This window comes from Hemibagrus wyckioides, linkage group LG01, assembly GCF_019097595.1.
Source record: "Hemibagrus wyckioides isolate EC202008001 linkage group LG01, SWU_Hwy_1.0, whole genome shotgun sequence".
NCBI lineage: Eukaryota > Metazoa > Chordata > Actinopteri > Siluriformes > Bagridae > Hemibagrus > Hemibagrus wyckioides.
In genome coordinates this window covers 7844096-7870323 of record NC_080710.1, presented here as the reverse complement: position 1 = coordinate 7870323, position 26228 = coordinate 7844096, and the positions used below count along the sequence as shown (strand labels likewise).

Below are 26228 nucleotides of genomic sequence, written 5' to 3'. Positions count from 1 at the left end.
AAAAAGGTTCAATGTGTCCTCACATGAGATGCTTTCATCCTTACCACAGTTGTAGTTATTTGAGTAACTGTAACCTTTTCATCTCAAAACAATTCTGGCCATTTTCCTCTGATCTCTCATCAACAAGGCTTTGCCACCAGCAAAGATTTCTGTGACCATTCTTTGCAAGCCCTAGAGATTGTTGTGCCTGAAATCCCCAGAGATCAACAGTTTCTGAAATACTCACAGCAGTCTGTTTGGCACCAGCTTCCATCCCACAGCCACCGAGATAATTTATTTTCCTTATTGATGTTTGAAGTGAACATTAACTGAAGCTCTTGACCGGTGTCTGTATGAGCAGCCAGTGAGTGTATCCAAATTCAGACAACAGAAAAACTTTAAAAAATGCAGTGCTTGAAGCATTCATAGCTGTAGAGCATCCGTTGAGATGCCGTTAGTGTCTTCAGGGTCACTGCTGTGATGGAAATGGCCCACAAATGACACCCAAATAATAAATGGTCACTGGTGGCCCCTGATCATAAGCAATAGTCAGTAAATTTGTATGTACAAAGTGATGGGTGTGTAATAATCAGTAAAGATGCAAGGTGCAGAAGGTGTATCTGATGACGCAACCATCTGTGTGTGTGTGTGTGTGTGTGTGTGTGTGTGTGTGTGTGTGTGAGAGAGAGAGAGCGCGCGTGCGCGGTCGTGTACTATCGATAATTCAGTCTATCCTTTAGCAAGCCTTATTTTGTGACGTATTTCCGGGTCCATAAACGTAATCAGACTACGAAGGAAACAGGGACGGATTGATGTTTGACCATGACACCAGTTTCAAGATTTTTGTGCAACTTTAATTTCATTTTTTAATAACTATACATTCTTTTTTATATATATACTTATACAAAAGAATATTATTAAAGTCATCTTTCTCAGTGTGGGCAGCAAAAAAACTGACGTTGTTGGATGTCGGCAAGAAAGTGGCTCTTTACAGATCCTGCCAAAAATATACCCAAATATTAGACCCAGGTGGACGCAGTTTATTTTTCCCCCCTGAGAATAGCAGACATAAATGAGGTGTGTGAACATCTCGGCACATCTCAGCTCGGATCACTTTCTCAGCAGCTTCCAGGAATTGAAAAGTGATCATTAAAGGATGGATTCATTCCAACTTTACTGAAGCTGACTACAAATCCACACCATGTACGTATTTTATTTATTTATTTATCCCCCCCCCCCACATAACATAGATATTGTGTTTTAGCTAGTTAAATACTAATATATACTAAGCGGCTTATCTAAATTCGGGAGCGCTCTGTCCTTGTATTTAAGAGCATGGGCACTAGAAACTGGCGGAGAAGGAAGACACCGCTACAGGACAGAGTGTGGGCGGGGCTACGCTTTCGTGGGCGGGGAAACACCTACAATTGGTTGAAGCACAAATCCCCGAGACAAACGGGTGACGTCATTTTCGAGCGCAGCAGCAGCCATTCATTTATACCTACAGTAGGATATATCTGCTGGGAAAAAGTTTTTTATTTATTTATTAACAATTTATTCTGTACAAACAGCATGGCTACAGTACAATAGAGGGAGAATGAAATAAAATAAAAATATAAAATAAATATTAAAATGTAAATGAGAATAAATTAAAATAGGAACACATTTTAAGAGCTAGGGCTTCTGATTTAAGTCATATTCTTCTATTATTGAGAAAAGATATTGAAAAGAATATATATATATAGATATCTATATATACACAGTATCTCACAAAAGTGAGTACATCCCTCACATTTTTGTAAATATTTTATTATATCTTTTCATGTGACAACACTGAAGAAATGACACTCTGCTCCAATGTAAAGTAGTGAGTGTACAGCCTGTATAACAGTGTAAATTTACTGTCCCCTCAAAATAACTCAACACACAGCCATTAATGTCTAAACCGTTAACAACAAAAGTGAGTACACCCCTAAGTGGAAATGTCCAAATTGGACCCAATTAGCCATTTACCCTCCCCAGTGTCATGTGACTCGTTAGTGTTACAAGGTCTCATGTGTGAATGGGGAGCAGGTGTGTTAAATTTGGTGTTATTGCTCTCACACGCTCTCATACTGGTCACTGGAAGTTCAACATGGCACCTCATGGCAAAGAACTCTCTGAGGATCTGAAAAAAAAGAATTGTTGCTCTACATAAAGATGGCCTAGGCTATAAGAAGATTGCCAAGACCCTGAAACTGAGCTGCAGCACGGTGGGCAAGACCATACAGCAGTTTTACAGGATAGGTTCCACTCAGAACAGGCCTCGCCATGGTCCACCAAAGAAGTTGAGTGCACGTGCTCAGCGTCATATCTGGAGGTTGTCTTTGGGAAATAGACGTATGAGTGCTGCCAGCATTGCTGCAGAGGTTGAAGGGGTGGGGGGTCAGCCTGTCAGTGCTCAGACCATACTCCGCACACTGCATCAAGTTGGTCTGCATGGCATTCGTCCCAGAAGGAATCCTCTACTAAAGATGATGCACAAGAAAGTCTGCATACAGTTTGCTGAAGATAAGCAGACTAAGGACATGGATTACTGGAACCATGTCCTGTGGTCTGATAAGACCAAGATACACTTATTTGGTTCAGATGGTGTCAAGCGTGTGTGGCAGCAACCAGGTGAAGAGTACAAAGACAAGTGTGCCTTGCCTACAGTCAAGCATGGTGGTGGGAGTGTCATGGTCTGGGCCTGCATGAGTGCTGCTGGCACTGGGGAGCTACAGCTCATTGAGGGAACCATGAATGCCAACATGTACTGTGACATACTGAAGTAGAGCACAATCCCCTCCCTTCGGAGACTGGGCCGCAGGGTAGTATTCCAACATAATAACGACCCCAAACACACCTCCAAGATGACCACTGCCTTGCTAAAGAAGCTGAGGGTAAAGGTGATGGACTGGCCAAGCATGTCTCCAGACCTAAACCCTAAGGTGGGGGAGCGCAAGGTCTCTAACATCCACCAGCTCTGGGATTTCATCATGGAGGAGTGGAAGAGGACTCCAGTGGCAACCTGTGAAGCTCTGGTGAACTCCATGTCCAAGAGTGTTAAGGCAGTGCTGGAAAATAATGGTAGCCACACAAAATATTGACCAAGGAAAGGAAGGAAACACATGAAATTAGTCTAGCAAAAGAACAGGAGATGCTGACATTGTCAGAGTAAGAAGAAATAATTTTGATGGAAATGATGAATGTTTTCTTCATTGAAAAAAAAAAAAAAAAACACCTTTTGCAGCAATTACAGCCTGGCAGACCTTAGGCATTCTAGCTGTCAGTTTTTCAAGATAATCTGATGAGATTTCACCCCATGCTTCCTGGAGCATCTCCCACAAGACGGACTGGCTTGATGGAGTCTTCCTCCTTACCAAATACCGCATCAAGCTGCTCCCACAACAGCTCAATAGGGTACAGATCTAAAGATAAGAAATTTTAAGTTTCCTCGCAATTTCTCGCATTCAGTAGCCTTTCTTTCTAAGGACAACAATAGACTGACGGGTCTCTAATGAAAGTTCTCATTTTGAACCTGTAAACAAACAAACAACTGCTGATGTTCAGATACTAAAATTCTTTAAACCTAAAGAATGCCATGCTCCCTTGTTTGCTCCGTTAGTACAACGGTTCTCAGCTGTGCAACACAATTGCAAAAGGGTTTTCTCATAATCAATTAGCCGTATAAAACGATTAACTTGAACTAGCAGTCATACTAATAATAGGCCTCTATGCAAAATGTAGATCATTCTTTAAAAATCATCTGACTAACTTTAATTGTATGTGAAATGGATAAAATTGTGAATTGCATGAAAATGTGTATTTCTTTGGAAAACAAAGAAAAAGAAATTTGCAAGTGATCCCAAACGTTTGAGCAGTAGTGTGTGTGTGTATATATATATATATATATATATATATATATATATATATATATATATATATATATATATATATATATATATATATATATATATATATATATATATATATATATATAATATAAAAATCTCAAGTATATGTATAATCTCAAGTATATGTGTAAAATCTATATTTAGGTATGCATGAGGTATGCATAGTTAATGCCTGAGAATGCAAAGGTGATTAAAGAAATTAACAAAAAAAGTGACATGTAGGACTAATAATTTATTTTTTTAAAGTTTTTATATATGCATGATGTCTCTTGAAACTTTGACTTTCCAACACTGGTGTGTTAAAGAATTCATTAAAATGTGTTATGCATGAAAGAGATCATCCAGTTGCATTATTTTTCAATTTTATTTAGAATACATGTGTGTTTGGATATAGCAGTGTAAACAAAAAAACTTAATAAGGAACTGATCATTATTTGATCAAAACGGATTGAATTAACTGACGGACCAGTGCTCCCGCAGTACTTACCAGAATTAGCATGTCGCTTGGGTTCAACTGAACGATCTGTACTTGCACACATCCTATCATGGCAGGAGCTGATAAAAAACGTAGCGACGAGAAATTGTATGCAGTGTGGTGAATACAGTCTAACCATTTTTAAAGCAATAGAGAAGTTTTACAGGCTCCCAATATACAGCTTTTTCAAAGCAAAACTGTGGTAATGACATAATCCTTGACATGTTGGTTAGAAAGAAGCCTTTATTATTATCACCACAAATACATTACAGCACAGTGGAATTCTTTCCTTCGCATATCCCAGCTGAGGAAGTTGGGGTCACTGACCTACGGAATGATTACATTCAACCAATGATTAAAATGATGTTTTTTCTTTTGTACGTATCTATGTATGAACATATTTTTTGGTGCGTGCTAGGACAATTAAGTAACTTCCCAAACGCTCTTGTTTCCACAGTGGGGTGCTGTTGCCATGGAGATCACCTGTAACGAGATGGCGCATGCAGTCAGTGCTGAACAAGTGCGAGATGAAAACACAGTTAAAGATCGGATTGAAGTAAGTTGCTGGTTAAAGTGGGAACAATCTGCATTTACATAGTTATAAAATGATTAAAAGGACATGCGTCCTTTTTATAATTTTAATTGATTTGTTTTGATTATTTTTGTTTTAGTGCCCCTGGCATGTACCAAAGCTGGAGGCCTCTAGAGTGGAGGAGGTTTTATCGAGAGGATTCAGTGATGCTGTGTGTGGTTTGTGTGGCGGACACTTTACTTTTTTGGACCATCTGACTGAGCAGTTTATTAAGCACACGGATGAGGTTTTTTGTCGCTTGTGCCCGATGAAATTCTCCCACATAAACTCGCTGGCCTTGCACTTGAAAAATGCTCATGCCAAATACCATATATTCTGTAAAAGCTGCAACATGGGGCAACATTTACCAAAGCAGCGGACTGTGGAAGCCGACAAGACTCTAGTGACCCCAAAAATGACACTACTTGATGAGGAGGTGGAGGAGGTCAAAATTGAGAATGAGGAGGTTGAAATAGCCTATGTGAAGGAGGAAGAGGAGGAGATTGTTGTTGGAAAGATGGAGGAAATGGAAGAAACCATTGCAGAGACTCCAGAGGATAATAAGATGGTCAACAGAAGCTTGCAGGATCATAATTATTTCTCCACACAAGCATGCAGTTCTATCAGAGAAAATAAAAAAAATGTTGTTCTGTATACCAGCAATGATAATGTGCTTGTTTATATTAATAAATCAGACCCTGAAATATCCCCTAAAGACACATATACTGAAAGTGACCAGCAGGGGACCCCAGAGGATGATCAGACTACATGCAAAGCCATATATGATCATACTTACTTTTCCTTTAAAAGCCTTGCAGATAAATCCACTGTTCCTAAAGCGTGCAGTTCCCTTTGCAAAACTACAAACAATGTAATAAACTCCAGTGCTGAAAACACACATGTGTTTGATAATAAAGCAGGCACTAAACAGGACACAGAAAGTACTGAAAGTGACCAGGAGCAAGAACAGAAGAATGAGTCCAGTGATCACACTTACTTCTCCAGACAAAGCCTTACCAATCACACTGTTCTCTCTAAACAGGTCCCAAGCGAAGAAAATATCCTGAGCAACCAGAATCATGGAAATAATGTCACTATGACTGATCAAGAAACCACCCAGTGCTCTAGCATAGCTATGTTGGAATCGTCACAGCCGGAGTACAAAATGAAGGTGGAGGAAAACCTTTGTGAAATTGAACCTGTTCAGGAGGATGCAGGAACAGGAGAATGCATTCAGAGACATGACCATGAGGACAGTGACAATTTAATCATAGATGACTTGGTTTATACATCTCAGGATGATTGGTGCTCAGATACAGTATCTTGCACATCCACAGGCACTGATGATGACAAGGACTGTAAAAGCAAAAGTTGGAGTGCTTGTCAGGAACAAAATGATAAAAACACTGACCAGAATCCACACAGGTCTGTAAGCTCTAAGAATTCAAATCCTGCAGCCAGTTTATATAAAGACCTACAGACTTGTGCATGCTGTGGCTTTAGCAAAGTTCCCAACAATGTAGATTCTATGGCACGGTGCACATGCACACAAGCTTTTATATGTTCTCTGTGTGGAATTCTGTTCGGCACTGAACAGATGCTACTGACTCATCAAGCAGAGAAGCATCCTTTAGCCAAATATGTGTGTGTGAATTGCCTGCAACTATTTCCTAACCAGAAAACTTTCATACAACATGTTTGTAGCAAATCCAAGGGGTTCAGTGGAAAATCATTAACCCCATCCAATATCTCAGACAGATCGAAAGAGCTACTGCTCAAGATTGTGAACGTTGTGCCCTCACCTGTTAATGCGGAGTCTTCAGAGCAACCCCTCAGCTGTCATAGAGTCAACACTATTAATAAACATCAGAATCACGGAACTGTTTTGAATTCCACAGCACATTCATTGCCCAGCAGTCCATCCACCTCTGCCACACAAAAGGCCCCAGTTCAAGTCATAGCCACCGGGTCAACAAGTTGTTCCCAGAAAAACAAGGTGACATGTTGCATCTCAAATGGAGACCAAGGACAAGTGATGATTCCCATTTCTACAGGCACTGATAAACAAATTGGACAGGTGCAGGTTTTAAGTCTGGTACAGGCCAAAGAGGTGACTCAAACGTTTTCTAATACTACTGCTACTACTACCCAAATTCTTCTTTCACTCCAGAGCCAGGGACAGCTGACACCCATTTCTACAGTTGCTCAGACAAAAAGTGGACAGATTCAGGATTTAACTCCATTGCAGACTAAATTGGTGCCTCACACTCCGGCAAGGAATTCTGATTTGACGACAATTGTCCTGCCTCAGCAGCAACCAACATCTGGAGTCCATTTACCTCATCCTTTTCTCCATCAAGTCTCTAGCTCAGTGTCTATCCCATCTCAAACAGACCAACTCCTTAAATCCAGTGTTCCCTTCCTGGATATTGGTAGTTATTCTCCATCTATCCAGATCCTTCCTTCATCCACAGGGCCTTTAAAAATAGTGGCCATGTATGTGAACCAGAGCAAGGAGCTGGCCTTGCAGAAGCGCATGCGCCAGAGTTGGCGTTCCAAGGCTGTGTTCCCGTGCCGCCAGTGTGGTGCTGTGTCACGCCAGTTCTCACTGGGTGTACGCCACCGCTACCAGCACTGTGGGCCACGGCTTCACAGATGCCAGTGTGGCAGAACCTTCCATCAGCGCATGCACCTGCTGCGGCATCAGGTTCAGCATGCCGAGGCCACGCGCTATGTCTGCGCTGCCTGTGGCCAGATGTTCTGTGGTACGAGGCAGCTGGCTTGCCATAGACCCCTATTCAGGATCGCACAATCAAATCGGAAAAAACGAGCAAGTAAAGAGTGCAGGAACATGTTTCAGTGCTACTGCGGCCATTCCTTTACAAGACCTGCTGCCTTATTATGGCATTTGTTAAAAAACTCCAAAGCCCGCAAACCACGCTTAAAAGGCTTACAGTATATTACTGTTAAAATTGACTAAGTTTCAAAGTGAAATGGATTGCTGTCAGTGAAAGATTACTAGAGGGGTTATTTTTTTCTGCTGTAAAATACTACTACATGGACAACTGGGCATCAATATATCTGTGGTGTTGAACTGGATAATCATATGAGTTAGTGTGGTGAATCTGGTTAATATACACTCATTACTACAGACCGTTTTTATATAAAACCATCTGTATTTTCCCCAGAGAGAACGTTTTTTCAGAGGTGTCCATTACCCCAGTATGTAGTCCGTCATTGCTAAATGACCACTCGACTACACTTTCAGGAAAACATCTTGAATCCTTATTCAAGATATTTGGGCTTGTGCCTCTAAAGGAACCATTAAAGGTTGTATGTAGAATCCTGCAACAGAGTTCTCCAGTACATCTTTAGAAAGACAATAAGCAGTAACTAATCAACCTGAGTGTGTTTCTAGCGCACTAGCGAATCTAGAAGCTTATTTTTATTTGCCCACCAGAGGGTGCTACTTCCAAGAAAAGATCAGAGAGTCATCTTCTCCTGTGGAGAACACTACCTCAGTTTTAATAAACTTGAAAACAGGTTTTAGTAATAAAGAGTTTTTTCCGTTACAGCAGCGTCCTTGAGACTGCGTGAAGTCATTTCATGGTGGGACTGCAGTTTTTCCCCTCAGTTGCTTAAAGAGGAATTGAGAAATGTTTACTACACTTTTAAAACACCCTACACTATATTAATTCTTATTAAACAACTGTTAGTTTCAGTCTACTAATCTGACTGGACAAGTGGAGTACTGAGAGTGCCGTTATTCATTATAACAGCACTTACTGATGTATCGCTGTTCATTTGCGTTTGCGACGTTGAAACTATTACTGCACTTTCTTTGTGTTTCATGACATGTAACACTCTACCCAACTCTGGCTTTTTGGGGAATTATTTTCTTTGACAGCTAAAATGTACAAAATAAAGGTTTTTTTTTTTCATTTTTCATTTTTTGCTAGCTAAATCATTTACTGTACTTGGATATATGATAAAGTATCCTTGTTCATGTGATCAGTAACATCAGCATATCAGTAACAGCTCAGATCAGGTACACGCTTTGTGTAAAAAATAAAGTAAAACAGAATGACATTGTTATATTATGATGTGATGTGTAAACCGATGCATCTTGAATAGGAATGACCATTTGTTGTTTTTGTTTGGTTGTGCGTTTGATGGGGTATGATGTCTGTTTAAGCAACTGAAGAAAAATTAAAAATACTTTACATTAAAGCTCCATTAACTAACACTATTCATGGCACTTGTTTCCCTTTACCAAACTTCACCTTCAGTGAAAACAACAAAGTAACACCTATATTGACTTTTGCTTAAACGTTAACAAGATACACTCACAAATGTTTATTCAGTCAAGGATTAAATCCATAAAAAGGCCATATAAAATGGTGCTAGATAATTATATAATTATAAATATGGATCTCTGATCTGAACTTCGGCATAAAAAAAAACCTAATCATTGTGGGCTTACTTATAGTATTATTATGGTATGAACCTTTTAAAGCTGGTGTTATTTATTTGGCTTATTAAATACAATTAAATCGAACATGACTTACTTTGCTAGTGCTACTTGGTATAATGGTATATTAATGCTGAAGCAACCAATGTGTTAAATAATGCTACAAAGGAAGTAATCCTTAATGTAAATTGTTGCTAAAAAGTGCTCTACAGTCACTTCATTAGCTCTGGTGTTAATTTAATTGGTTGTATGTAAATGCAGATGGAGTACAGGACAATGAGAACTTCAATAGAGCTTACTTTCTCTGAACTGTTGTGATGTGCTGAACTGATCCAGCGAACAAACGTGTAGGAAGAGTCGGTATTAATGACTGGAAAAATCGCACACAGCCACGTTAAAACTATTTCTACAGGTACGCAAAAGCTGCCCCAATTTTCAAGCTCAAATTATGCCTCGGACAAGATTATAGCATTCTTTAATAGTAAGACTATTTATTTGTTAAAAGTTGCATTACAGTTACAATGTTTATCCTGGGAGCCAATGCTTAATTATTACACTGGCTTTTAATTCATCTAAATCGTTTGATATGTTAGTTCCAAGCACTTTATGTTCTCTAGCGCTGCGTAAAGGATTTGTTTTTTTTTGTTTTTTTTTACAGATTTACACAACAGCTATATTCCTTCATTACAGCAACTAATTCATGACAAATTAAACAGACTATTTCCTCTGATGCTTCCAGTGCTTGAAATCTTCTTTATTGGCTTTCTATCATTCAGTAATGGCTGCAATCCAAAGCTTGAATGCTTTGCTCTTGTGTCAGTAAAAAACAAAAACAAGAGAGAGAAAACTGAGAAAAGAGGCCACATGATTAGACTCCAAACCTGTAACTGTGACACAAAGTGTATTTCATTTAGAATGAGACATAGCACTACTTTAAGGTACATTTTATAGACCAGGTCACAAAAGTACCCTAGTAACTCAATCTGACATGCTGAATTTCTAGAAGATTCTAGACTTGTCAAAAATACACCTAAAATTCAGGCCAATATTATAAAACATCACATGTAGTCTAGACTGTTGGCTAAAATGAAAAGAAAAAAAACTGCTTTATTCATTTTCCAACAGATATGGATTGAATGGATAACGTGGATTGTCTTTGAAGGGGCCACTAGATTTCCTTGAAAACAGAAATATAGACTGTATCCTAGATCACTTTTACAACCCTTACCCTGTAGAATTTAAAAATAGTGTAAGAAGCTGATCACTTTTGGCTACATGGCAAATGTGTTCAACCTCACAAGTGTAACATGGTGCATTGAAGGAAATGTGTGGCCTTACAACATTTCACATGAATATGTTTTAGGAAACAGGATATCCAGATTGATATGAAGTTCTTACTTGATAAAACATTAGGCTCAGTTTTAATAATACATTTCTGAAGAATAAACACAGCTGGGCAAAATCTATTTATGGTAACTGATAAAATAATAATAAAAAAAAGTTCTTGGTCATAGACTTTTGGTCTAATTGGACTGTACTGGCCCTAAAATGGACTCAAATGGGCTCAAAAGCGTTAAGATCACTTTGTCTTTTAAAGCACAATGGAATTTACACAGGAAAACATTTTCACTAAAACCTGAAAAGCATCAAACACTGAACCCCTTCCCTTTTTTTCAGTGCTGCAGATATAGATACACATAAATATTGTCATAAATACATTTGATTTTTTTTTTTGTCATAATTCCATCTCCAAGAGCAGTAATCTTCCTGTTTTCAAAAACGAAGTCCATGCAGCCACTGCTCGCCGGAGGTCTGTTGAAGAAGAAATCACAAGTCCTCCATTTAAGCCGATCCAAGTAGCTTTGTGCAGTTTTGATCTGAACCTCCGCTGTATTGTTCCGGAGGAAATATATGCCACGTCACCTGTTTGGAGAAAGTAACATACATAAGTAACACACAAGCTCATCAGTGACCATTCTCCATCTCCTTACTTATATCCTAACAGGAACGGTATGCAAGTTAATGCTATGAATCCACACACAGTGTCACATCATTTCATCGGCTGTCTGTTCATGGAACGTTCACGCTAAGTGTATTTCACCACTCCTAACTGCCAGGTCTAATGTCTTAACAACTGAATAACTGAAACCAAGTGTCACAAAAATTCGACACACCATTAAGACTGACTAGAGAGCTGTTCAGCAATGACAGCTGCAGCTCAGACCTCCTGGAGGAGCACAACTCTCAAGTACCAGCCATGGGGTGAAGATACTCCTTGTAACGTGGCATGTCATGGCAGAGCCCAGCCGTGTGGCCTGCCTGCCTGTAGGCAGAGACCATGACATTTTCCACTCTGACTCCGTAACACCTTTGGCATGAAATGGGATGAACTTTTGGCTGAATGGGCACAAATTTCCAAAAATCTACTGGAAAGATCAAAAAGAATCCCTATGGTTTTACAGTGGATTCTTCAATAGTCAGGTGTCTATTTACTTTTGGTCATACAATGGGAGTAGGCTTCTGTCACCAAACAGTCACTCTGAGGTTAACTGATTCATTGCTAAAAATGGGAGACATGACCATAGGCAAGCACCTCAGGTTTGACAAGAAGATGGAAAGTGATTTCAGTTCAGCATCATGTATGGGCTCATGACAGAGCGACCTGAAAGACTATCATAAGGATGCTGTCCCAGGTGGGAAAGGCTATTATGAATGCCTAGTTACACACCATCCACAGTGCTACTGTGGACAGCTATGGCTGATTCTGATTCAAACAACATTTGCAAGAAAGATGTGCTAATTTGATGGACTCCTACCTAAAAAGAATTTAAATAAGTGCTGTATTACAGACAGTAGGTGCTGTATAAGGGTTGTGCACCCATATACAACCAGTTATTGTTTAACTGAGCAAATAAAGGTTTTTTTTCCCCCTAAAAGGTTTCTATTTGTTTTTCCCTCAGATTTTGTTGGCTGTTAGACAACATTAAAGGCAGAAAAATATCTTTACATGACGTAGATGTACCATAGCTAGTAGTTCCTGCAAAACAGTTAGAACTTCAAAGCCATTATATGAAGTCACACCACTTCATTACCATCATTTGTGCACTTGTGAGTGAACAAGGGCAGTGTAATGGGGGCTAGAGGTGGGTCTATGTCATTGTTTTGCAAGTCACAAATAAGTCCCAAGTCAAGACTGATAAGTTTTTTCATAACTGAATGGAAACGTACAGTATGTATACTTAAAAGATGTGGATTTGGTTTTGTGCAACTTCAAATGCTGAACAAAATTTGATGTGATTTTGTGTCTGATATTAGAACCACAGGTTCTACACGTTGTAGCTCTTTTGCTGTGGGAAACTTTTTACTGGTAAATGTGGAACTTCTCAATAGGTAAGTGGTTTTAATGTAATGGGTAATCTGTGCCCACATAACACCTTTGGCATGAAGTGGGATGAGCCTCTTTTGGCTGAATGGGCACAAATCCCCGCTGCAAAAGTTCCAAAATCTATTGGAACGCTTTCCCAGAAGAGTGGAGGCTATAACAGCAGCAATGTCTCTGTACACTGGAGCTTGTGACTAAAACAAATTCCTTGTATGCACAAACATACTTGGCAATAAAGCATTTCTGATTCTGACAAAGCTGGAACAAAATAAAATAAATCCCTATAGCTTAAGTATGGACTCTTCAATACGCAGGTGTTCATATACTTTTGGTCATATAATGAAGTAGGCTTCTGTCACCGAACAATTACCGATGGTTGTTTACTTTATTCATCCAGTGAGCAGAGAAAGAAAAAATCTTATTTCCGTTAATTTATTAAATATCAAGGATTAATTTAGCTATATAGACCTTTGGCCCAGGTACACCAATTTGTGTTTAGGTGCCTCCTTTTTGCTTTGATTATTTTAATCAAACTCTTAGGAGCAGAGTGAGCTCAAACATTGTGAAATGGAAATGTCTGGAAGCACCAGGACTCTTCCAGGGCCTTTAAAGAACCCAAATGACCACTCTAACAGAGCTTCTGAAAACCTCCACAGAAAGGGAACCTACCAGAAGGACAACCATCTCAATAATACATAATGAATCAGGCGTTTATGCTGGAGTGGTTAGATCATTGCCACTATTGAGTAAACAGCATATAGCAGACAATTTAAGCTATACCAGCACATCAGTAAAGCATGGTGCTACCAGCATTAGTGTCTGAAGGTAACTGTACAAACATGCGAATATACAAATCTTGGAATCACAAATCTTGGGACCACACAGGAAGGAGGCACATATTAACTTCCAGGGATGAAAAAACATTAGTCTAAAAGCTTCAACTAAAGTTCTATCATGCAATGAAGATGCATTTGATATAAAATTTGCAGGGGATCACCAGCACAAAAGTCTAGCCTTTTGAAGGAGTGTTCTCTGGCCATATGAAACAAAATTGTAACTGTTTGAATTAAACAGGCTTTTAATCTGAAGAAATAGTAAAGCAACACATCATCCAAAAAGTTAAGGACAATGTTCTTAAGACTCCTAAGCCTCCAAAGTTGTAACAAAATGACATGAATATAACAAAGTGAACGTTCTGGAGCATAGATGACCTGAATCTTACAGGAAATTTGTGGATATATCATAAAATGCATGTCTTACTAAGGTAACATTAGAAAATAAACATTTAATCATTTGAAATATGTACTTTCAGCCTTGCTGTCTAGGGGGTAAACAGACATACCCCTCAAGCTACAGGGCAAGTTGGAAGGCAGTGTGTGTCCTGTGTGCACATAGCATGACCCGTGTCACATTAAAAATCCCTTTCTCACATGACTGACAAGTTTGTTTGGCCTTCGCAAAGGTTACAGTACATTAATCCTTTACTGAATCTAGTTAGGGTTAATATTTTTATTCACTCTGTACTGAAAGAATACATTTTGCTCCACTCTGTTGTTGAAATGTCCAGATGGTCAACCTCACCACAGTTGTTTCATTTCCTATCTTACCTTAAACTTTTGTTTTTCATGTCATTTGTATCGTTTTGATTTTCCCTTTTTTCCTTTTGACACACTTGTAACCAATTTCTGTAATAATTTGGCCCTCTGATTCCTGTCATTGCAGCTACGTGAAATCCTAAAATGTGATTAATTGCCCTATAACAGATAGTCTGCACCCTGCTGGATTGGGATGATACCTGTGGACAAGGTGGCGATGCTGCAGTGCTTGGCTCAGCAGCTCGGATGTACACTGGAATGACTGACCCAACTCATCCAGCTTCTGCTCCATAGAGATAATGCGCTGCTCGAGCTCTCTGTATGAGTTGTTCCAGTTGGCACTCAGGTCACACATGATCATCTGCATCTGTTCATTAAAAGAATGACATTTTCAGTCAAAACAGTTCAACTTTAAGGCCTGTGCTGGGTTTGTAATAGCAGGGTAGAGGTTTACACAGTCTTACAATAAAATGCTTCATTTCATAAAGTTTGACTTACTCTGTACTCATTCTGTACTTAAAAAATAAGGACATGGCATTTGAGTGTAATCTTCTTGAATGTATAATTCTGGTACACTTTTGATTGCTGACTAAATTTAGACTAAGGGTTTAGGCTACATTTTCATTAATTTTATATATTTTGCTGATATTAAAGGTTGTATCAATCAATTGTATTTTAAAATATATATGTTTCGAGAGATTTGAGCAATGTTTCAAAAGAGGTGCTATGGCATAGTTAAGTGCAGAACACGTACTAAAATAAACAATATAGCGGTGGAGATAAATACAGCTATGTATGTATCATTTCCCCTTTTTTAAATAAAAGCTATTTGCTGCAATAGTTTTTAAAGCACGGACACACAGCCTTTTGATATGCCAAAAAATGTAGGTTGTGAACAAATCATGCAGATCAACACAAATCTTCAGTGACTCCTAGCTGTTATCTAGATTGAACTGTTAGTAACTTTAGTTAGATAGATGGCTAAGTGCAGAACACAGGTTCATGCAAATAAATAAGGATGTGGACTAGTATGTGAATATATGCTACAAATACATGTATATAGTTTAGCAAATAGCACTGTGCAAGAAGGGTCAGAGTCGTCTGTACTTCCTCAGGAGACTCAGGTCCTTTAATGTCTGCAGAACCATGCTGCAGATGTTCTATAGCACTTGGTGGTAGCCAGCGTCATCTTCTACACTGTAGTGTGTGGAGTGAAGACGGCCGATGCCAACAGACTCAACAAGCTCATTAGGAAAGCAGGCTCTGTCATGGGAGTGGAGCTGGACTCTCTGGCTGAGGTGTCTGAGAGGAGAATGCTAAGGAAACTTCTCAGTATCCTTGAAAATGCATCACACCCCCTGCATGAGACACTGGAGTCCCACTGGAGCACATTCAGCCACAGACCGAGACCATCAAGGACAACTGTAGAACACCACAGGAAGTCTTTCCTATCAGTGGCAGTGATACTCCACTATAACTCCTCCCCCTTTATTTGCGACCAGAGCTGACACAATGAACACTATCACTGTGTCATCATGTGCACTATCCCAGTTCACAATATTTACAATATGTATGTTAATATCATACCATGTGCCATACAGCCTTAATTCTCAAGCACCTTTTTTTTTTTACATTTTGTATGTAGCATATTTCTTTTATATATTTATTTCTCTTATGTAATCTGAAACAGCCTCTGGCAATAGAATTTCTTTTGGAATTAATAAAATTCTCTCTTATCTTATCTTATCCTATCTCAAAGAATGTTGGCATCACTCACTACTTGCTAGCTAGAAATAGCTAGAATTCTCAGTTCTAACGTTTCGACTATGGGACAGTCATTCTCACCCCAGTTAGTGTCTCCAGAAAAAAAAGTTTATTGTAGCAAGTGTCATAACTATATTCAGTCAATGAGTCTCCACTGTATGAACATCTGAACATAATGGCTATCCAGTGACTGAAGTCTTGTGGATTCTATGCACTTTAGCAAATGGAACATTTATTTAAATAGCTGAGATTTTCAATAAAATGAATACATTATAGCAGATATAAATAAATTTAAAATAAAATAATTTCTTCCAGAGCATTTATATCAACCTTGGAGAGGTCCACCATCTCACTTGTGTAGTCCCTCAGCTTTCTCTGTTTCAGCCGCAGGTGACGAAATCTGTATGTGGAAAATATAAGAGAAAAGGTCAACAGACAGAAACATCTCTAACCATAAAAAGAATTAAATAACTGCATTTTGTCAGGCAAAGCTGCTAGTGTCAATTGCTGCTCTTATCATTTGTTGAAAACCTATATCATAATTCTTTGATTTTTTTTAAAGCTAAAACATAGGATTATATCTCTTGACTTTCCTGATGTCATATAGTATTTTGAGGCTTGCCAGATTTGGTTGATAATTCAGTTTCAGAAAGCTTAACAGTAGCCAAGCTGCTGGGTAACTGTTGAAGCATGCAGAAACAGCTGGCCTTGGTGCATCTCCACATGAATTAAAAAAAAGGCTAAAAAAAACAGGGCAAATGGCCACCAAATCTTCACCATTTGAAAGTCCAAGGTGTTGGGCTGTTGTCCCAGTGTTCTTTCCAGAATAGAAAGCACAGTGCTACTGACTGTAAAACAGGACGGCCAAAAATCCCTCCACCCTCATAAATACGCGAAAGCTCACATGCAGTATGACTCAAACCTGTATGGAAAAATGTGAAGGCCAGATGCCTTCGCTAATGGTGTTAAACACGGGTTCACAAATTCACACATCTGAACTTCCTGTTCATGACTGAACTGAAGCCTGAATGATATCCTTATCAGCAGGAAGTTGAGAGTGCAGATTGTAAACACTAGATTGAAGACAACAACTGAAAGAGAGACTGGGTTATGTGCACTGGGTTATGGTCTGGTTAGTAACCTTATGTGAAAATAATAATGTGAAAAATCTGATTTTCTAAACATTTTTGAACTTTGTTCATACTGGGGAAGGTTTAGTTGCACTCATTGCCAATGTGTATATTAAATAAGTGATCCAACCCAATAAACAAACAGAAGATAAAAGAGTAAGAATAGGAATTAATTAACAAAATATCTGTTCCTTCCAATCACACTGCAACCTCCTCCCTGTACAAACACACTAGATGTAAGGTGGTCTGCTCTTTTTCACCAAAGCCGGCATTAATCCAGTCATATAATATTTACGCCCTGTATTGACCCATGCATGTACAGAATGTGCTGTGCTTCAGCTGCAATAGATTATTTGAAGGTTAGGTTACTTACATCCGAATGGCCTCCAGCAGACATCTTTGGTGGCGTCGGTGCTCACTGTGCTTGTCCCTGGCCTGTATGGTGCGGTGGAGAAGCCAGCATTCTCTCAGCACGTTTGCAGCAGCATTGCGGATCTTTAGCACACAGAGTGATCAGTCTACTTAGAACTGAATCAATTTTTCCACCAACATTTGTTTTGCACAGCAGTTCTCACAATAAGCTTTGTCACAGAGAACTATATCCAGACTCCTAATGGGCAAGCTGAGGGTGGCTGGCCAAGAATAACTCCATTAAAAGAGGAAGAAACAGTAGGAGGAGCCTGAATCCATTCAATATCCACCCACACATCCATTCTCTACACCGCTGACCCTAATGGGTTGCAGTGAACCTGGAGCCTATCCCAGGAGACTCGGGGGCAAAAGGCAGGGTACACCCTGGACAGGATGCCAGTCTATCGCATGGAACAATCACACACATACACACACACCCATTCACACACTGCATACAATGTAGAGAGCCAATCAGCCTAAAAGGCATGTCTTTGGACTGGGGATGAACCTGGAGTACCTAGAGGAAACCCCTGACGCATGGGGAGAAAATGCAAACTCCACACACACATGGCGGATCAATCCCCCAAACAAATTTTAAATATGTTAAATGTTATTCAGTCATATATACTTCAATCAGCCAATATTATAAAATATTGTATTGACTCAACTATACAAATTTTTCTAAAAGCTTATCTGAATACTGTCCTGTAATATTGCTGCCAGGTCCACTACCAAATCCATAAATGACACTGATGTAAAATAAATTTCTCAAATGTGGACCTTATCACCCTCACTCATTTTTAGTAACCGCTTCATCCTGGTTAAAGTGCTGGAGAATCCAGAGCTTATCCTGGGTATGAAGCAGGAATAGACCCTGGATGTGATATCAGTCCATTGCAGGGCACCACACACACACACACACACACACAACCACACTCATTCACACCTAGGGGCAAACTAGCATAGCTAATCCACCTATTTACATTTCATGCCCAAGGCTCATCCATGCTTCACTGGGTAATCTGCCCTGGATATTGTTTAGCAATTTATAATTGCTCCATCCGGTGTCACTCAAAAGAGGATAGGTTTTGTTAGTATGCTGCATTAGAATTTCCCTCCACTCGAACTAAGAGGCCCAAACCTGTTCCAGCATGACAATGCCCCTGTGCACAAAGCAGAAGCTCCATGAAAACATGGTTTGTTAACGTTGGTGAGGAAGAACTTGAGCGACCTTTACAGAGCCCCAATCTCAACCCCTCTAAACACCTTTGGGATAAATCGTATCACCGACTGTACCCCAGACTTTCAGTGCCTGACCTCACTAATCACCTTGTAGCTGAATGAACACAAATCCCCACAGCGGTGGTGATTATAACAGCAAAGAGAGGACTAAATCTGGAATGGGATGTTCAAATAGCACATAAGGGTGTGATGGTCATGTGTCCACAATCATTTGGCCATATGGGGTATCTATAGTTAACAGTGCTATACAAATAAAACGGAACTGATCTGAACTGAATATCAAGTTGCATGGCAAAGCAGTGGGCATTGCCACATCAAAGCTCCAGGGTTTGATCCTGAAGTTTCGTTTGTTGTCCTCATATTTGTGTGGGTTGCCTCAGTGTCCATTCATAGATGAATTGTGCCCAGTGTTACCATGTTTGGCTCTGAATCTACTGACCAGAATGAAGTTAAAGATGAATGAATAAATGAAGGAGTGGAAAATCCTAAAATCATTATATGCTTAGGCTTTATTCCAAAGTGACACGACATTGGTCAATTGTCCAAAAAAACACTTTTGTATTGATGTTTACCACTAACAGCTTACATTTTGATATGAAGTTGTAATCAGGCTCAATACTGCTATACCAGTACTACGAACGAAATTGAAAAAGAAATAAACACTGAAATGATAGCTCTAAGAACAGGATCCACACCAGAATGAACATGTGTGTTACAGACATTCCTGAGGTTTGCATTTTTCTCTTCTTTGATTCTATTCTTGTCCATGCCATCCTGTTGAGAGCAGCGTTCTAACTCATTATGGCTGCTCAGTATGATGTCACACACTCACTGGCTTTGTGGTGTGGTATTGGATATTATTAGGACATCCAGATGTCTTCCTTCAAATCCATCAGGGTAAATCACAATGACAATGACAGCTAAAGTCCACAGGACATACATATAGCAGTTGCAGGCGTAAGGATGCACCCCGTGACAGGATGTGACAATTGGCAAGGCATGAAGTGAAACCTCACACATGCAATAACACATCAGTGATAATGGGAAATCATCTTATGTAACTTGTGTAGCACAGATTTCTGAGTAAGAAACACCTGCCCACCAACAACATACACCCGCTTGAGGTGAAACACACTTCCCTCCATTTTTTTTTTATCTGAAGGTTTTCATCTGTGGAAACTCTCCCAGTATCTTCCGCCAAGAGTGTTTATTTTTGGGTTTCTCCTTCCCTCTGATAAGCAAACAGATGGATCCTGTTAGAGAAGTGTAACACAGTGCACTCATCCTTTCAGCATCCATATGCCCCACCTTCTCTCGTCCTCTGTCATAACACATGGGCGTGCACACACGCATGCAGTTTCCTGTCCGCTGCTCGAAAGCACACTCAGACAGACACAGGTCCTTTTCCTGATAGTGACCTGATTGTTTCCTGCCTTTGACGCCTTTTGGAGACCATTAAAAGATCAGCAGCCTTTGACCACACTGAGCATTTTCCTACACTATGCTGACCTTATATCTAAAAAAAAATAAATAAATAAAAACTCAAAAACCATAACGCATGTGGTGTGGAAAATGACACCTGCTCCATCTGGGTCACTCCGTCCCTCAGCTCACTCCCGTTATTGAGAATATGTAGTCATTTCGGTTCCAGGTGGTCCCAACTTGATAAATCTTAAAGGTTTTTGATGTTCTTGAAGGCAATCACAGGCTCAGTTTAATACCAGAAAATGATATTCCTATAAATAATATTTGTATCTATAATTCCTACAATGATTAAAATATGTGCTATCTGTTGTATGAATTCTACTGTATTGTAAGTAGAATTATAACAGTCATAAAACAGTGGACTTAACAAGAAAGTCTTATTCATTTTTTTCAGCAGGGACATCAATTGAGTCATAAGGTGCTAAAACTAATGATATAAAAATTGTGGACTAGTTTGTGCAAGTAGTTTTGGGACTTTGTGGCTGTTATAATAAAGAAGGCCTTTCTCACCTCTTTGGAGATCTGGATATCCATCATGAAGAAGTGAACATGTTTCTCTCCTTTGTTCAGTGCCAGCTTCTTTGTAACAACTGCAACTAGCATAGCAGTGCATGCTACACCCTGCCAAATGGACAAACATAGCACAGGTCATTATCTAACCTTTGATTCCCAAAGCACTGCTACATATAAAAAAAAACAAGAATCAGAAATGAGAAACATCAGAATTGCGATCAGCACATCAGTTTTACTAGTGCAGATTACCTGTTCCTCTGAAAGGCTTGCATAGGTGAAAGAGAGGAAAAGACAACAGTCACATAGCGTTAGAAACATTTAAGCAGGCAATAAATTCATTAAGCATCATTCAGCGTTCACAAGAGACATGAGCACAGCAGAGAAAAATAAATCAACCTCTAAATCTCCTGCTTCACTGGACATGACTAAGCAATAACTGATAATTTGAAATGTCGTCTCTCTAAACAAGAGATGATCAGAGATGATTCCTATGCACACAGAATGTTAGAGAATAGGAAGCGCATCCTTCCAGGGATCTGTTCACACTCTTTGCAGAGGATATAAGTTATGTGAAAACTTCCTTAAAACAGCTGGCACTTATTAAACCACACCCGCTCTCAGGCTCAATAATGACTCACCAGTTTACACACGCTACATTATCACACATACTGCTATATCAGATTAGACAAAGTCTTAACCCGGGCTTACACTGGAGGATTTGGATCGATATAGACAACTTAATGTCGCCCTTTATTTGTAGTGGATGGTAAATCTTGTTTGAATCAGATAGACAGATAGACAGACAGACAGATAGATAGATAGATAGATAGATAGATAGATAGATAGATAGATAGATAGATAGATAGATAGATAGATAGATAGATAGATAGATAGATAGATAGATAGATAGATAGATAGATAGATAGATAGATAGATACTTTATTCATCCCAATAAGACATTTACAATTATACCCTGTAAGAGGGTAAACAATGCCAGATAGATTCATTCGCTTGAGGTCTTGATCAGGGGTGGAATGCAACAAACAACATGTATTTTCATGACAGTACTAGAATTTACCATCTTCATACTTTTTTTTTTTTTAAGAATTATTAAATCATAGTGCTTTGACTTGAATCCTCAACGTCACTACATTTATTTTTGATCACTATTGCAAAAAACAAACAAACATTTAAATCCAGAAGACTGTAAGCCAGTTCAAAGACATTATGTGCAGTTTTGAGACCTAATCCTAATAAAACATTTGCACATAAATATATAAAGACAGGACAGACGAATTTAATGGGATACTACAGCCTATAGGTTACAGTTTAGGATAATGAGTAATGGGTATCTTTGCTAGCTAGCTAACTATGTAGCTCGAAAAACACGTATGAATTATGAGCTAGCAGGCTTACTAAGCCAGCAAGCTATTGTTAGCCAGCGTTCAATTTCTTTATATACTGTTGATAAACAAGGTGCTGCACATTTCAGCATGGCTCACTCGAATACTTAAAGTATATGGTAAGTCTGCTTGGTTTTATACAACAGCTGAAATTTATGGTACTTTTACTTGGCAGCCAAAAATGATTGCATAACCAGATCAATTTTGTCCTGTCTGAAAAACCTAGATAGAAGATTGAAGGAATAGATATTGTTTGTATGCATGAAACAGTTTGTCACAGTTATTATAAAAAAGGAAACAGAACAAATTAGAATATTTGCTATACAATTCTATATACCAAATTCAATAGGTTCTTTTTTAACTTGTGAATTCTTGAGTGATTTTCTAGCTCACTACTTTGACACTCGTGAGCAGTCACGATCTGATTTAGCTATCAGAAGCATCAGTTAAAGTCTGTGACTTTGCTATAATCAGAAGTGTGGTTGCTTGGTAAGCATATTCACAAGCTGTGTGTTGAACTTTGCTGTAACGGACAGAGAGAAAGGATCCCAAAACATCTTGGTGATGAGCATTGTACTAAATGAACAGTGGCGATGTGTTGAGTTTCATCACTCAAGCATGTGATGCAAACTGAGCTCTGTCTGCTTGTCAGCATTTTTAAACTGAAGTGACTAGTTTCGTTATTGCTATTTATCTCTGGACAGTCATGCATTATGAACAGTAGTCAGGTTTCTCTTGTCATTCTGTTTGTATCACAGAAATCTTCTGTCCCACTGGTTCCAGTCTCTGAGTCCTCCAAGACTCTGGCCAGTTTCTGTACTAACCCATCTGCAGACCCAGGAGGTCCAACATGCTTTTATGTTGCATGTAAGTGATACTCTGTAATGCTTAAGTGTTTTTTTTTTTTTTACTTCCCTCTATAGAACTGGGCTTACCCCCCCATGAGTTCTTCATTCACAGTATTGCTGTCTGACATACTGGGTCTGCCAACTTCATCCAAGGCCACCAGCTTATTTAAGCAGTGTTTTAAATATTTCTTTTTGCCACAGAACACCTCTGATACACAGCACTGTACAATATTGTATTTGTTGTTGGCATGATTACTGATATAGTGACAAATATAATATATATCCAAAACTATTTGCACCCTTCATATAAAAAAATACACACACATGCCTGTATGAATTGGAATAGGAGCAACTATTTATCCATAAATCATTCTTAGTATAAGTATTTTTTAAAATAATAGTGAGTTTAAAATTAGGAGGATGGTGAAAGAGAGAAACAGTTCTGAATTGCACTGTTTAGTTAACCACCGTTCATAAACAGTGCAAACAGTAGCCACTCTCATCATGCAGTGATCTACATTGGGCATCATTTGTTGTGGTCAAATGAGACCAAATTCAAACTTCTGGACACCACAGACAGCATGGAAAATATGATAGTGCCACATCATGATTAAGGTCTAAGGTTTTTTTGCATCATGCATTCTGCCAACAGCACCATGAATGTACCAAAAAACTGAGATGCCAAACATACAGTACTTACTAATCAACACTGAAATGTTGAAAAATGTGAGAATGTATAGGTCAATTAAATATTCTCTCTCTCTCTCTCTCTCTCTCTCTCTCGCTTTTTCTGCAACCATATTAGTCATTAGAAGAAAAGCTATACAAAACATCAACTTCAGAGTGCAGACCATTTAACAAGAAATGCACTACTTAAAAGGTGTTTGGAAAAATATGTCAAAAAAGACCCATCCCTGTATGTTCAAAAAATCAGTACTCCCTGCATATATAAACCTATTTCCAAAAAGGATGCTAAAAACTGTGGAGGGTATTGTATATGTAAGGATTCAGGAACTGCGGTGTATTTCAGTCATAACTGTAAATTTAGTAAATGTTAAGTGCAGTACACAAAGAAGTCCTTCATCAGCTGTGCCATGAGGTGGCCCCAAGAACTATCATACAACATTAGGATTGGACCTGGTCTAAGGGGAATTTAACACTGGTAATATTAAACATGGGCAGTAGGAAATAAAACGAGTGATTTTGTTTTTTTACAGGTGAGTGGGCGATGCACACATCTATAACCAGCCCACTGTATTGTTCCGAATGGATTAGGAAACATTATTTTGTCATTCAGTTTTCCAAGACTTGGATACATGTTGGCACGCTATCTGTATTCACTGGTGCCAAATGCTATAAACCACCTAAAAATGGCAATGATGGAATGTTTTCCAAAAAAAGGTACTTATAAAAACGCAGTCTGAGGGAGAGTGAGAGGAGTGAAAGATTATTTTCCACTTGGCCAGGGAGGTGTCTAGGTCTGGCTCAAACTTCACTCTCTTGTTGTGTGACATTGTGTGAAGTTCTACCTCATTTCTCTTATCACACAAACTGTCATAACTGCATGTTCTGCTGCTAGGCTTCCTGCTTCTCCTCTGGTTCTAAATGACTCTATATACACAGCTACACTATATTGCCAAAAGTATTCGCTCACCCATCCAAATAATCAGAATCAGGTGTTCCAATCACTTCCATGGCCACAGGTGTATAAAATCAAGCACCTAGGCATGCAGACTGTTTTTACAAACATTTGTGAAAGAATGGGTCGCTCTCAGGAGCTCAGTGAATTCCAGCGTGGAACTGTGATAGGATGCCACCTGTGCAACAAATCCAGTCGTGAAATTTCCTCGCTCCTAAATATTCCACAGTCAACTGTCAGCTGTATTATAAGAACGTGAAAGTGTTTGGGAACGACAGCAACTCAGCCACGAAGTGGTAGGCCACGTAAACTGACGGAGCGGGGTCAGCGGATGCTGAGGCGCATAGTGCGAAGAGGTCGCCAACTTTCTGCAGAGTCAATCGCTACAGACCTCCAAACTTCATGTGGCCTTCAGATTAGCTCAAGAACAGTGCGCAGAGAGCTTCATGGAATAGGTTTCCATGGCCGAGCAGCTGCATCCAAGCCATACATCACCAAGTGCAATGCAAAGCGTCGGATGCAGTGGTGTAAAGCACGCCGCCACTGGACTCTAGAGCAGTGGAGACGCGTTCTCTGGAGTGACGAATCGCGCTTCTCCATCTGGCAATCTGATGGACGAGTCTGGGTTTGGCGGTTGCCAGGAGAACGGTACTTGTCTGACTGCATTGTGCCAAGTGTAAAGTTTGGTGGAGGGGGGATTATGGTGTGGGGTTGTTTTTCAGGAGCTGGGCTTGGCCCCTTAGTTCCAGTGAAAGGAACTCTGAATGCTTCAGCATACCAAGACATTTTGGACAATTCCATGCTCCCAACTTTGTGGGAACAGTTTGGAGCTGGCCCCTTCCTCTTCCAACATGACTGTGCACCAGTGCACAAAGCAAGGTCCATAAAGACATGGATGACAGAGTCTGGTGTGGATGAACCTGACTGGCCTGCACAGAGTCCTGACCTCAACCCGATAGAACACCTTTGGGATGAATTAGAGCGGAGACTGAGAGCCAGGCCTTCTCGTCCAACATCAGTGTGTGACCTCACAAATGCGCGTCTGGAAGAATGGTCAAAAATTCCCATAAACACACTCCTAAACCTTGTGGACAGCCTTCCCAGAAGAGTTGAAGCTGTTATAGCTGCAAAGGGTGGACCGACGTCATATTGAGCCCTATGGATTAGGAATGAGATGTCACTTAAGTTCATATGCGAGTCAAGGCAGGTGAGCGAATACTTTTGGCAATATAGTGTACCAGCATATAATCTACTGATTTAAAGATTATATTTTTCAGATATAGCAAATATAGATTAGATTCTGTAGTCAAAATTCAACATCAAAATTGCTGAAGCTAATTACAGAAAATGTGTTAAATTTGGAGTAAACAAAATTACTTTCATTT

The 26228-nt window shown here is 39.4% G+C and overlaps 2 protein-coding genes across 3 annotated transcripts in view; one reads left to right on the top strand and one right to left on the bottom strand.

The window, feature by feature from the left end:
• The first annotated feature begins 775 nt into the window (after window positions 1-775).
• On the top strand, window positions 776-9856 carry si:dkey-79d12.4 (uncharacterized). Its single transcript, XM_058378362.1, has 3 exons — window positions 776-1182; window positions 4847-4945; window positions 5061-9856. Exons 2-3 carry the CDS (start codon window positions 4862-4864, stop codon window positions 7938-7940), a joined length of 2964 nt encoding a protein of 987 aa, XP_058234345.1. The 5' UTR covers window positions 776-1182; window positions 4847-4861; the 3' UTR covers window positions 7941-9856.
• A 251-nt stretch (window positions 9857-10107) lies between these two features.
• kcnn4 (potassium intermediate/small conductance calcium-activated channel, subfamily N, member 4) overlaps window positions 10108-26228 on the bottom strand; it is a 37980-nt gene continuing 21859 nt past the window's right edge. Inside the window, exons 5-9 of one of the 2 annotated variants that reach the window (XM_058378467.1) lie at window positions 20951-21061; window positions 17676-17797; window positions 16503-16572; window positions 14609-14775; window positions 10108-11354 (exon numbers count right to left, since the gene is read on the bottom strand). In XM_058378467.1, coding sequence (XP_058234450.1) covers window positions 11351-11354; window positions 14609-14775; window positions 16503-16572; window positions 17676-17797; window positions 20951-21061 — 474 coding nt within the window. In that variant the 3' untranslated portion in view covers window positions 10108-11350. The remainder of the gene's footprint in view (window positions 11355-14608; window positions 14776-16502; window positions 16573-17675; window positions 17798-20950; window positions 21062-26228) is intronic. The other variant, XM_058378542.1, reaches the window with a different exon arrangement.

Excerpts from the sequence above, each read along its gene's own strand:
- si:dkey-79d12.4 (XM_058378362.1), top strand. The coding sequence starts at position 4,862 with ATGGAGATCACCTGTAACGAGATGGCGCATGCAGTCAGTGCTGAACAA. Across the intron at positions 4,946-5,060 it reads CAGTTAAAGATCGGATTGAA|TGCCCCTGGCATGTACCAAA; the intron begins GTAAGTTGCTGG and ends TTTTTGTTTTAG.